This window comes from Polychytrium aggregatum (assembly GCF_025602895.1).
Source record: "Polychytrium aggregatum strain JEL109 chromosome Unknown BJ171scaffold_33, whole genome shotgun sequence".
In the NCBI taxonomy this organism is placed as follows: domain Eukaryota; kingdom Fungi; phylum Chytridiomycota; class Chytridiomycetes; order Polychytriales; genus Polychytrium; species Polychytrium aggregatum.
The window spans coordinates 322,120-334,251 of NW_026516235.1; the positions used below are offsets into that span (position 1 = coordinate 322,120).

Genomic DNA, 12,132 nt, shown 5'->3' on the forward strand with positions numbered 1-12,132 from the left:
TGGTGCAGGCGTTGATCAGGTTGCGATATTCGCTCTGGAGGGTCTGGAGGGCGTCCGAGCTTGCACCAACCCGGGAGGCAAGTTCGGCCAGCCTCCGATGAGACGACAGAAAGTCGGACGCTGCTCGAGACGGCGACGGGAACAGAGAGAGTCGAATCAGAGGCGAGAGACCGGTTGGCTGGGTGCGGTGCGAATCATCATCTCCAGCGATCGAGCCGAGGGATCGGCAAGAAACGAACCGATTGACGGCAGCAGCGACGGGGTGTTGGCCGGGGCGCTTGCTGGACCGGTTGCTTTGGAAATGTCCTCGAGGACGCTGGCGACGGAGAGCGCGGGACGATCCATGGGCGACTGGGGACGAGATGGAGGACGAGTCGATGGGCGGACGTGATCGTCGGGATGGGGAGAGTTGAGCCGAACGAGTCGAGCCAATGGGACGGGATGGGTTTGGCGAATTTGATCGACGAGATGGAGGGCAAAGACGCATGGCAAACGGCGGTGATTTCGCGGATCGCTGTCTTGGCGCTTGGCGCTGTCTTGGCGCTTGGCACTGGCCTTGGCAGCATCGCCCCTGCCTTGGCAGTTTGCCCCCGCCTTGGCGAGAGAGCCCGTCTCGCTCCTTCGATACCTTTGCTTTTATAGTCTAGATGTTGCCCTTTTCTTGTTTATCCCCTTGAAAACAGCACCCATCCTCGATACCGGTCCTTCTCCGCCGGGCGTGCCTTCCTAACAGCCTCTCGGTCGCCAAGCCAACCGGCCTTTGGCATCATCAAGCCAACCGACGGTTCGTATCATCAAGCCGTCCAAGCCCTCGTCGGACCATCGCCGACCATCGCCCACACCGCCCACACCGCCCAACCGAAAACTTCCCAATCTCCCTCACGTTCGGCCGTGTCCGTTTATCGCCATGGCCGTTTCTCTCTCGCTTCTGCGCAATCCGGCTCCGTTCCTCAGACACAACATCGGCCCGATCCTGTCGGTGCTGGCGGTGATGATCTTTGTGGCTGTCGAGATTGTGGTTGCATACAACTCCAACTTTGCCTTGCCGGCCCCGCTCGATGCCTCTGTCCCCAACTCGACCTTCAGCGAAGCCCGTGCCCGGGTCCTCCTCCAGAACCTCACCGTCGACATTGGCATCCACAACGCCGGCGGCCCCAAGCACTACCTCGCCCGCGAGCTTCTCAACAGCAGCCTACTCGCCATCCTGAACCAACCGACGGTCCCCGGCGTCCGTGTGGAGATCTCGCAGCTCGGAGACAACTCCACCCTGGGAAACTACAGCTATCTGTATCCGAACTTCACGACGACCCCGCCCGAGAACATATACATCCGTCTGTCCGATGCATCCTCGCCCGTGACCCAAAACAAGTCGACACTGCTCCTTTCGGCCCACTACGACTCGGTGCCGACCGGTCCTGGTGCCACGGACGACGGTGTTGGCACCGTCGCCTTGGTCGAGACGGTTCGCAACCTCCTCTCGAAACAGCGCCTCGATCTTGCAAAGTGGAATGTCCTGGTCATTCTCTTTGATCAGGAAGAGATTGGTCTGATCGGCAGCGCCTGGTTCATGCACCACCCTTCGCCGTGGCAACTGGACACCAAGCTCACCAACGTCATTCTCAACATCGAGGGCTCGGGCAGCGCCGGCAAGTTCACCCTGGTGCGGGGCAGTAGTCAATGGGCCGTCAATTTGTTTGCCCAGTCGGCACCTCGGCCCTATGGTCTTTCGGTCGTGCAGTTCATCTACAACCACGTCTTTCTCGGCGGCAGCACCGACCTGGACTCGATCCTTCGCTCGTCGCCGATCCATGCAGTCGAGCTTATCGCGGTCCACAACCGCTTCCGCTACCACACCATCGACGATTCGTATGCAAATGTGCAGCAGGGCTCTATCCAGCACCTCGGCGAGAACATTGCCGCCTTCACAGACAAGGTCCTGAGCACCGACCCAGCCTCGTACCCGCCAATGCTGCCCATCATCAGCTTGGAAGGCGTTCCTCGCTCGATTCCCACCGAGCTCTACTACTACACATCGTTCTTTGACAGCATCCTGGTGACTCAGTCCCGACTGGGCCAGATTCTCATCACGACGGCCTCTATTGCCGTCGTCGTGCCGCTGCTCGGAGCCTTCGGAAGTATCTTCAAGGCCCGCATGTGCATCGGCGCTCGGTCAGTCGGTCGGGTGGCTCTGGACGCTCTCATCAACGCTGGTCTGCTCCTGGCCAAGGCTCTGGGATCTATTGTGCTCACCAGCGTTGTCTCGCTGTCGATCGTGCTGCATTCCAAGAACTGGACCGCACCGCCAGAGAACGCTTTCCGACTCCTCTTCTTTGAGCTTTCGGTCGCGGTCGCCTGGTTCGCCATCGATTTGGCCATCGCCCTTCTATCACGCCAGCCGGACCAACACTGCCGAACAAACCGCCACCGCCGAGCAGCGAAAGAGCGCTCGCCACGACCTTTTCGTGTCGTTGCCTAAGAAGTCTCTGGTGGAGGCGGTCTCGTCGATAGAGGACTCGGAGCCGAACGGCCCGGTTGTCCATCCGACTGCCCCTCGGTTCGCATACGGATACGCCAACTTTGTCGAGGTTGCTGGCCTGGCGCTCTTCAACATGCTCTTGGGCATTGCCATGACGGTTGTGTTGCCGGACCTCTTCCTGATCCCTACCATCAACGTCGTCGTTGCCGCTATCGTTGTGCTCGTCGACTTTGCCTATCTGACTATGGCAGACAAGATGGCCGGATCGTCGGGAGCCAACTCCGTCGACACGACGGGCACCGAGTCGAGCGAATCTGGCCGCGCCCTGATCTCCAGCCGCCCCGATAAGGACCGGCTCTCGCTGGTCTATTTCGCCCTGCGCCAAATGCTGATTCTGTCACCGCTGCTTGCGGCCCTGCAGACGTCGGTAATGGTTTCGACGGCGCTGCCATACTACCTCAATGCCATGGACATTCCGTGGGCCTCGGGCATCCTCGTGGGGCTCTTCAACGCCATGTTTGTGATGCCCAACTTTGACCCGCTCGTGCAGTCGCTCAAGACACACCAGGGACTGGGCATGGTCCCCGTCTTGGCTGTGTATGTGTGTGTTGCTGTGACGACGATCGCACTGGCATATTCTAGCAGCACCTGAACACGCCTGAGGCTCTGGAGATCACTGGTGTGTGCATGAACATGAACGTCGAGTGCACAATGGGAATGGAATCGTCTGCGGAGACCGTCAAGCAGAGAGCCAAGCCAGGACCGAAGGTGCTTGTCAAAGGGAAAACATCGGCTGGATCTGGCGAGGGGGGGAAGGGAAGGGATGGCAGCGGCAAGGGGGTGCTGAGTGAATTGCGACTGAGCCTGTGCAATCCACGGAGGGAGCAGCCCGTGCCCCGAGGCATGTCAGCACAGCAGCGAGCAGCGTGGACCATCCAGCGCATGAGCAACCTTCTGGCGGATGAGCAGCGGCATGGCGCATGAGAAACGGCATGGCGCATGGCGCAACCTTAAAGGATGGGTATGCGGGTGGCGCCAGCGGTGGGTTAGACTTGGTTGTATCCTGGTCAAGCCCACCACCATCCGGCGTGCAATCCTTCCTCCTCTCAGTCCAGTCCAGTCCAGCCCAGCCCGGGCGGATACTCCTGATCCTTTGGGATACCTTGCGATCGAGCGAGATGGGGCGAGATACCTCGGACCCGGGCGATACCATCGGGGTCAAAGGAACGTTGACTCAAAAAACGTCGGTCGGATACACCGGACCCTTGCGCGGTATCAACAGCCGACCTTCCGATCCGAGCAAGGTCACTGCCAGGCCTGCATTGGAGGCAGTGATGCAACCCAATATGCGCTTCCATCACACAGAGGATCGGGCCGTGTCTGCGAGATTTTGCGCGCCAGCCAAGCACCATTGGTCCCCTCGGGCTGCTGTGGTACACCCAGAGTACCTTGCTGGAGGAGGAGGAGGAGCGAGCACACTGGCCGGGGCCGCGGATCGTCCGTGTTGCTCCCCACCCAAAAGTTCCACGGAGCCACCGCAGCGACACAGAGCATGGGTGGGTGGTGGGACCATGCCCGATGTCGCCCAATGTCGGTCCAGTGGCGATCCAATGTCGATTCAATATCGGTCCAATGTCGATTCAATGTCGGTCCAATGTCGACACAGCCGACCTCCGCGCCAACCAACTTGAACTTGCGGCATCGTCCATTCGCTCTGATTCCGTGGCACCAGTTTTCGTGCGCGTTGCCTTATTTGGGTGTCTGGGCAATGAAAGAAATTCGCTCTGCGTGGGAAGTTCTCCATGACGGCGGCTGCCACCGGGTAACAAGGACCAGAGGCCAGCGCGGTCATCAGCTGGGGCAGACTGAGAGTACGGACTGGCAGTCTCGCCACCGAGAGCAGCCGATATGAAAGTCATTCACAACGGGGCAGGCAGAGAGTGCGACAGACCAGCTGCACAGGCTACTTGACATCACGGTGTCAGCAGAATCCCGGACGCTGCAAGGCAGGGAGTTGAAGGATGACCAGTGCTTGAGTCGAAAGAGCTCTTGAGCAGAGAGGGCTCTTGAACAGCAAGAGCGCTTGAAGCGTCACGGTTGACTGTACAGCTTTGGCGGGCGATCGCAGTGGGCTCTGTGCAAAACCCAATGAATGGACCGTGTGGAAACAGAGTGGATATTCGTGAAGGAATGAGCGTCGGCCGCCAGCAAGGCCGTTCTCGACTCGACTCGGCAACGCACACTTTGCTGTGGCGCGCGGCACGCCATCTCGGATTCTTGTGCCTGACCCCCTTGCGCCGCTGCAATCCTTGCTGTGGGACTGTGTCGGTGCGCCCGTCCCTGGCCGAGCAAGAGCAAGCGAGTGGGCAGACTCTGTGAGCGCACAAGATGCGACTCTGCTTGGGTTACATCGACGCCACGTCTTTGCTGCAGCCCATTTCCTGCAAGGAGCGGCTGCCCAGGGCGTCGATTGGCCGCCGCGGATAATTGGTCGGCGGCTGAAGCGCAAACAATACCAGGAGCAGGACATGTGGGCTGCGTCCTCCCCCACTGGCGATCGTCGGGCTTGTTCACTCGGGCATGCGCGCCGAGCGAGCGCGGCCTGGACGAAGGAAAAAAAATGTAAAGACGAGGCGGTGGGCGACCAAGGGACACTCCGAGCCGAGCGCGGCTGTATCTTGTCGGCGGCCTTGCTGCTGTCCTTGTTGCGGCTCAACGCCTTGCTGGGGCTGCAACAAGCAATCCACCAAGTATCCACGGCTTGACACAGCTTGACACGGCTCAACATAGCTTGACACGGCTCAACACAGCGCCGGGCGAGTGCCGTTGTTCTCTCGCACGAACAAGCCCCCCAGCCAGAAACAAGCGCTGGCTGGGCAAGCCGAGCCCGGGGGAAAGCGGACAGGTACTCGTCGTGCACCGCAAATCGAAAGATGTGGCCGTGGGAGGGGGCATAAATCGGCTGCGACGGCGCGTGGGCGCTCTGCACTCCCCAGACCGGACCAGACCGGACCATCTCGCCCGACAGCTGCCATTCTTTCCTCCAGCAAACCCTCCGGTAATCCCCTTTGATAATCCCCTTTGATAATCCCCTCCAATAGCCCATAATGCCCCCGACGGTCAGCAGCTTGGACGAGTTCATCGCCACGGCTTCTCAGGCCTGGAATCCAGACGAGCAGATGCGCAAACACACCCTCCCCACAGGCGAGTCCGTCCACTGCGCCCTCTGGAAAGGCCAGTTCTACATCACCGGCACCGATATCGTGCGGGTCGTCAAGGCCCGCTTCTACGAGGCCGGTATCCCCATCCCCTTTCTGCGCAAGTTCGAAGAGGGTATCTTCTCGGATCTGCGCAACCTCAAGCCCGGCGTCGATGCCGTCCTCGAGCTGCCGCGGTCCGAATTCCTCGATTTCCTGTTCGCCAACGGCTGCATCCGCACCCAGAAGAAGCAAAAGGTCTTCCTTTGGTCCTCGGTGCGGCACAACATGCTCTTCCAGGTATGAACAGGGCTCCAGGCTGCCGCGGTGCTGCTGTGGGAATCACTGGCTCGCTCGCTCGCTCGGCTATGCAGTGCACCGCGCAGATCGGGTATGTCGCTGTCAAATGCCTCGGTCGCTCACCAGTTGCGGGTCGGTCCATCCCCATCTCCCGTACTGCTGCCATAGGACGCCATTAAGCGAGAGAAAGACAGAGCCCCAGCGCAGCCAGCAATGGCCCCGGCCGCCCCGCAAGGCTTCAGTCCCCCAGCCGGGCATCCACTCCAGAAGACCGTCGCTGCCCAGTACCCTCCCAGTCCCGTCGTCTCGCCGCTCCTCAGGTCCTCGCCGCTCGTCAACAGACATTCCCAGAGCCCGAAAGGATTCTCAAGCAAGCCCCACCACTTTGCTCCCTATCCGCACTATTCCCCCGGCCCTGAGCAGCATCACGTCCAACCCACCACGACCTTTTCTTACAACACCTGCCATGCTCCTGCTGCTGCTCTTGCCGCATCCGTCCCTCTTGTCCCCCAATCGCTGGTTGCCAGCCCCATGCTCTCGATCCCCGGCCCACCCCCTCACCATACCTATCCCGTCTACCCTGCCTATCCTGGGTCGTATCTCGAACACCATGAGGTCCACCCGGGCATCGCCGTCGTCCCCGTCTATCCCGCCGCGCACACATTCGTCGATACCACATACCCCCTCTCCGCACCGGTCTTGCCCCGTCATCCTGTCGTGATGGCACCCAACATCCAATTCCATATCGAGTCTTTCCCCAAAGCCACAAAGTCCTCCCAGCAGCACATCGCCATGACTGCCCCGCTTGCCCATGGGGTCTTTGCCGCCGCCCCGAATGAGCCATCAGCGTGTCCGCTGGCATTGGCCCACGAGCCGTCCCTCGAGTCGTCGCTCGAGTCGTCGCTCGATCAACTGTCCCAGTCATCAACTTCGACCTGCATGGACCCGCACGAGATGCCTTCCCCCATGACGGACTACTTTTCGTATCCCGATTCGGCGTGCTAAAAGACATGTCTCTGTCCAAGTGGTCTGCTCTCTGACTATGTCTCTCACCACGACCGCTGGCTGGTAGGCCCGGAGCCACAGCGAGCAGCAGCCTCACTCCTCTGTCCTCCTTTCTCTATCTCTCTATTTCTCTCTCTCTCTCTCTATCTTTCTATCTCTCTATCTATCTCTCTGTATTCGACGCCTCAACCCCACATTCCGCCTGCGCTGTCCTTGTATGGTCTTGAATTTGGCATGGTCCATATGGACATATCTGTTCGTTGCCCATTCAACGTAATCAAGCTGTTGCCCCCCCCCACCACCATACTACGTACTCCCCTCCGATGCTTTGTAGTTGTCCGGTTTGCATAGATATACATCATCCCGAAGAAAACATTGGTGCCTCTCTCCCTGGTGTTCATCGGTGAGGCAACGCCCACTCTCGACTGCCGCCGTTGCTGTCTTCAGTCGTTTGCGGCGAGTGTCGCTTTGGAAGTGTCGTCGTGGATACTCGGCCTTGATCTCTGTTGAGACGGTTGCCTTGCCCACTCTGGCCATATTCGTGGCGCCGACCTGCAGGCAAAAATGAAGCAGCCACAGAGATCCGCCTTGCCCTCGGACCACGTTTCAGCTGTTGATTCGACTCGAAGGGCTCGGTCGTCTTGCGCCAGCGATTGCGTCGACAGCTCTGCACTGAGCCGCGACGATGCGTTGATCCATTGGGATCGTTGCGTCGTCATCGTAGCGCTGTGTCGCTCCGCTTGGCCTGAGCATATCCCACTTGGTCTGAGCAAATCCCACTTGGCTTGAGCATATCCCACTTGGCTTGAGCAAATGCAGCTCGGCAGCCCGCTCTCCCTCCTTTCGCCCAAAACAAACCCAAAATTCTCCTACCGACCCACTAGCCGATACATACGCATTACACACCTCCAGTCGTTGTTTGACTTTTCTCAGCTCGATGGGCGGATCCAGAAAGATACTTTCATTCCGGTCTGCGGGCCAGAGATCGCGGGACGTCCGCTGGGCCCAATCTGGTACGTTGTTTTGCTTCTGCTCGAGGGGCGATGGCTCCCCATGCCGCTGCTTGAGCAAAGCCGTTCCCACGCCCGCAAGACCCCGTTGCTCTTGACTTCCGGTACTTGACTTTCGACACTTGACCATTCTTCTGTGCTTCTCACGTCCTTCATCATATCGATGCTCAAGCCCAGCGCAAGTCGGCGGATCTCGAAAGCGGCAGTGAGGACGACTCAGAGCCAGCGCCTGCGGATCGGCTTGCCTTCCAGTTCAAAGACACTCCTGAGGGAAACAGCAGCCTGCCCACTGCCGTCGCAGCTCCTTCCACTGCTCCTGCTGGTGCAGTTGTTCCCGCCTTTGCCTTCTCGTTCGGTAACACTCCGGCGAAACCCTTGCCGTTTGCCTCGGCTCCGGGACCGCCCAGTGGCCTCGCTGGTCCTGCCTCGACAGGACCTGCACTCTTTGGAGGCTTTGCCTTCCCCTCCTCAGCAAGTGGTGACCAATGCCGCAATCCGGGTCAAAACAGAGCGACCGGTCTGAATGCCGATACCTCCAAGGAGCACCGTGAGTGTCACTTTCGTGACAAGTGCGACCGTGCTGATCGCATTCCGACCAGCGACAGGGCTCAACCCAACGTCGCCCCGAATGATGACGATGGCGAGGATGATGTTGACGACGATGGTGGTCAATCAACCGTGGCCAGCCAGTCTAGCGATGAGCAAGAAGAGTCTGGCAGCGAGCAAAGTGACTCGGGTGGAGAGAACGACACCAATACTGATGACGGCAGCGACGACATCGAGTCCGACAAAGAGCAGTCCAGCGACGAGCCCGAGTTCCGATTCGAGAAGCGGGCCAGCCAGAATAGCCGTGACGGCAAGGCATCAATCGAGGCCCTCGCCGATCCAGTGGCCAGTCCCGAGAAGGCACCGAGCACACCTGTTGCCGCCACTGTTGCTCCCGCAAGTGGTCTGTTTGAGATGTTGACCAGCGACGAGGACGGCGAGCTCGATTCGGACTGCTCCGACGCCTCATCCAACCTCGATCCTGTCGATCCCACCATTGATACCGGTGTCACCGCCAGCGATACCGAGGGCTCGGTCGAGCTCAACGAAGAGGAACTACAGGCAGTTGTTCAGACTGTGAATGAGAAGCTCGGAGGGATGCGGCATCCCTGCGAGGATCAAGGCTCTCGCCACTTTGAAGGCATCAAGACCAACAGAACCACCAAGGCCAGCGAAAACATCAAGACCGTCGATGCTGATCCCGAGGGACCTGCAGGCGTCCCAGGAGATGCCAGTGTTCGACTCATACCTGGCCGCACCGAGCTCGGCGACGACGAAGCTGACGAGGTCTTTTACGATGCCCTCGACCACGATCATACCTGGTACCCGGATCCGATCTGTCGCAGTGGCAAACCGTCGCAGTTGCTCTCGTCTTGCGGCTATGCGACTACTCGCGACTGGATGAAGCACCCCGAGGACGCCGTGACCGCAAGCGACCTGTTCACATCCTTCTGCATCAACAAGTACAGCGGCTCTGCCGTGGTCGATCGCATCGCCAGCCACAAAAAGCATCCTGGTCCTGTCGATAGCTCACTCTCGGCAGCAGCAGCCCCTGGTCAAAGTCCGTCGCGAGAGGCCCACGATCCAGCCCCGGGCACAGCCCACAGGGACTCAGTGGCCTGTCGAGCCCATAGCAGCCAGCTCCAGCGCCAGGCCTCCGAACTCAAATTCCTCCGGGATCGGCTCGAGCGCCGTATTGGCCCGGAGCGTCTCGAGCTCTTGATGAGCGTGCAGCAGTTTGGCGTCTCTGTGCTTGAGGCTGTGAACGATCTTCGCGATAGCCATCGCCAGGGTGCCGCCGAGGAAGTTGGCAAGAGCTGGGCAGAGGGCCAGTCCATGCGAACCGACAACTCGCCGCTGTCCTCTGGCCACGATTCCAAGATCGACATCACGCCCAGTGACAGCAAGACGGACGTCCTCGACCGAGGGCCATCGCAGACACAGCTACAACTGCAACGTCAGCAACGCCCAGTCCAGCAGCAAGAGGAGCAATACCGCCGAGCAGCTCGAGGTCAGCAATCCACTAGTCCACAGAAAGACACCGCTATCGAGGCTGTAGTTACATCACGAACATCTGCCCATGAGCCACGCACGTCAGCTCTCGCCTCTGTCGAAGCATCCGCCCAGGAGCAGTCATATCCCGCCGCATTCAATGCCAAACATAGCCAGAGGCTGGCAGATGACGAAGGTGTCCGCTACGAGCTCGAGCTCCTCGAGGCAATGGTACAGCATACTCAGCTGAGATTGATGGAGGAGCAAGAGCGACACTTGCGGAAAGATGCCGAGATCCGAGATTTGGCCACATCTTTGCGTGAGCATCAGGCCACAGCTGCCGAGCAGAAAGCCAAGGTCCACAAGCTGACTGCCGAGAGACAGCGGCTCGCAACCGTGGTGCGTGAGAGTCAGGGAGCCTTTGCTGCCCTCAAAGCTGAGCACGAAGATGCACGAGCAGCATACGAAGCAAAGATTGCTGACCAGCAGAACAATCTTCAAGCGGTACTGGACGCACACAGGGCTGAGATTCAGATAGCCGTGCGTCAGTCTGCAGAGCTCAAGGAGAAACTCAAAGAGGCCCAGACAGTCAGCGAAGCCCTGTCCAAGCATGCGGAAGCGCAGACCAAGGTCCATGGCGCCGAGTTGGCGGCCTTGAAGGCTGCTATCGCACAACACCAAATCACAGTGAAGGAGAAGATCGCCGAGGCAGAGGTGGCCAAGAAAGAAGTCGAGCTGGCCAAGAAGAAGGCCAGTCAAGTCGAAGCCACGGCCCAGGCTCGTATCCAGCATCTCGAAGGGCAGCTCAAGTTGCAGCACACCGAGCAAGCAGAAGCACAAAAGAAGCATGCAGTTGCCGTGAGACAGCTCGAGGCTCGCATCGGGCAATTGAACGGCGACCGGACGGCCTGGGAAACAGAGCGCACAGAGATGTGTGCCCAGCTGCTGTCCATCGGAATCGAACTACAGGGGCATTTGCACCAGCTGGACGCCAGCAGCGACGAGATCCGAGCAGCGGCCCTGGATCTCGAGGCCGCCGGCAAGCAGCTTCAATCACAGTTGAAAGACAAGGACGAGGAGCTTCAGAAGGTCTTCAAGGAGCTCTTTGATGTTGGCATTTGGCTGCATCACACCATCGCCGACCAGGAAGCCCGTCAGAGCGCGGCCCTGGGCTCCATCAGGGAAGAGAACGAAAAGTCTTGGAAGATCCTGCAGCACCTCTACCAGTCTGCGCTGATCCGGTGCCACCATCTCGAAGCACAGCTGCGGGATATGCAGGGACCAGCCCAACCCGGATGGCAGAGCTTGGTGCGAGATCAACTGCACAAGGAGCCCGAGGACGCAAGTCCATCTTTGTCAATCAACTCCAGTACCAGCACCAGCTCAGGCCCTTCCAGCGGCTCTCGCTCCGGTGGCGAGACCGAGATTTGGAGGAGAATGAGAACCTCCCCCCTGCGCCGGTCAAGCATGTACGAGACCCGCGCTAGTGACCCAAATGCCCCGTCCGAGTCTCAGCAATCCATCATCCATCGACTCGCTGGAGAGCTGGTGGAGTACAAGCGCAAACTCAAGCTCGCAAACGCCCTGGAGGAGCAGCGAAAGCGGGAATACGAGGAGGCCTTGCGTGAGAAGAGCCTGCAGCTCGAGCGCAATTCGCAGGTGGCTGGTCTGGTTGCCGGCGCCGTTATCAACGAGGTCTTTAAAATATCTAATGGAGGCTGAGCACGGCGTATTATTCGTATCTTTACTTCACGTTTGAAATGATGCATGTTTATGCCACGGCGCTGTCGGCGTCCTGGGGATAGTATCATGTTTGAAAAGCAAGATTGGGCAAAGCAAGATTGGGCAGAGCAAGATTGGGCAGAGCAAGATCGGACAGAGCAAGATCGGTCAGAGCAATACGAACCCACTTTGTTTTGATTCCGGGATGTTGTTCTCGATCCTGAATACATGCTATCCATCGCCCGTCATGACCAAAACAGCGTGTCCGAGGAGTCTGGAGGCCATCGCACCCACCAGGCAGGACCAACGTTCGATCATGGAACCATAACAGCTGGACACGTCCACCTCGCCCTCGCGGACCCTTGTCTGTCCTTGGATTCCATCT

General features: G+C 59.2%; 3 protein-coding genes across 3 annotated transcripts; all 3 read left to right on the plus strand.

The window, feature by feature from the left end:
* The first annotated feature begins 570 nt into the window (after nt 1–570).
* On the plus strand, nt 571–3,214 carry BJ171DRAFT_515233 (uncharacterized protein). Its single transcript, XM_053111919.1, has 2 exons — nt 571–2,355; nt 2,396–3,214. The coding sequence occupies exons 1-2, from the start codon at nt 908–910 to the stop codon at nt 3,126–3,128; spliced, it is 2,181 nt and encodes a 726-aa protein (XP_052964307.1). The 5' UTR covers nt 571–907; the 3' UTR covers nt 3,129–3,214.
* Nucleotides 3,215–5,583: 2,369 nt separating this feature from the next.
* On the plus strand, nt 5,584–5,979 carry BJ171DRAFT_426768 (transcription factor, STE-like protein; the record flags this gene model as incomplete). The annotated part of the gene is made up of 1 exon (XM_053107776.1): nt 5,584–5,979. The coding sequence occupies one exon, from the start codon at nt 5,584–5,586 to the stop codon at nt 5,977–5,979; it is 396 nt and encodes a 131-aa protein (XP_052964308.1).
* A 2,847-nt stretch (nt 5,980–8,826) lies between these two features.
* BJ171DRAFT_515234 (uncharacterized protein) lies at nt 8,827–11,990 on the plus strand. The gene has a single exon (XM_053111920.1). The coding sequence runs from the start codon at nt 8,949–8,951 to the stop codon at nt 11,745–11,747; it is 2,799 nt and encodes a 932-aa protein (XP_052964309.1). The 5' UTR covers nt 8,827–8,948; the 3' UTR covers nt 11,748–11,990.
* Nucleotides 11,991–12,132: the final 142 nt, after the last annotated feature.

Bases quoted from the DNA above. Each gene is read 5' to 3' on its own strand.
- BJ171DRAFT_515233 (XM_053111919.1), top strand. From the start codon at position 908: ATGGCCGTTTCTCTCTCGCTTCTGCGCAATCCGGCTCCGTTCCTCAGA. The intron at 2,356-2,395 runs GTTCGCCATCGA...CTATCACGCCAG, and splicing joins CTTTCGGTCGCGGTCGCCTG to CCGGACCAACACTGCCGAAC.
- BJ171DRAFT_515234 (XM_053111920.1), top strand. From the start codon at position 8,949: ATGTTGACCAGCGACGAGGACGGCGAGCTCGATTCGGACTGCTCCGAC.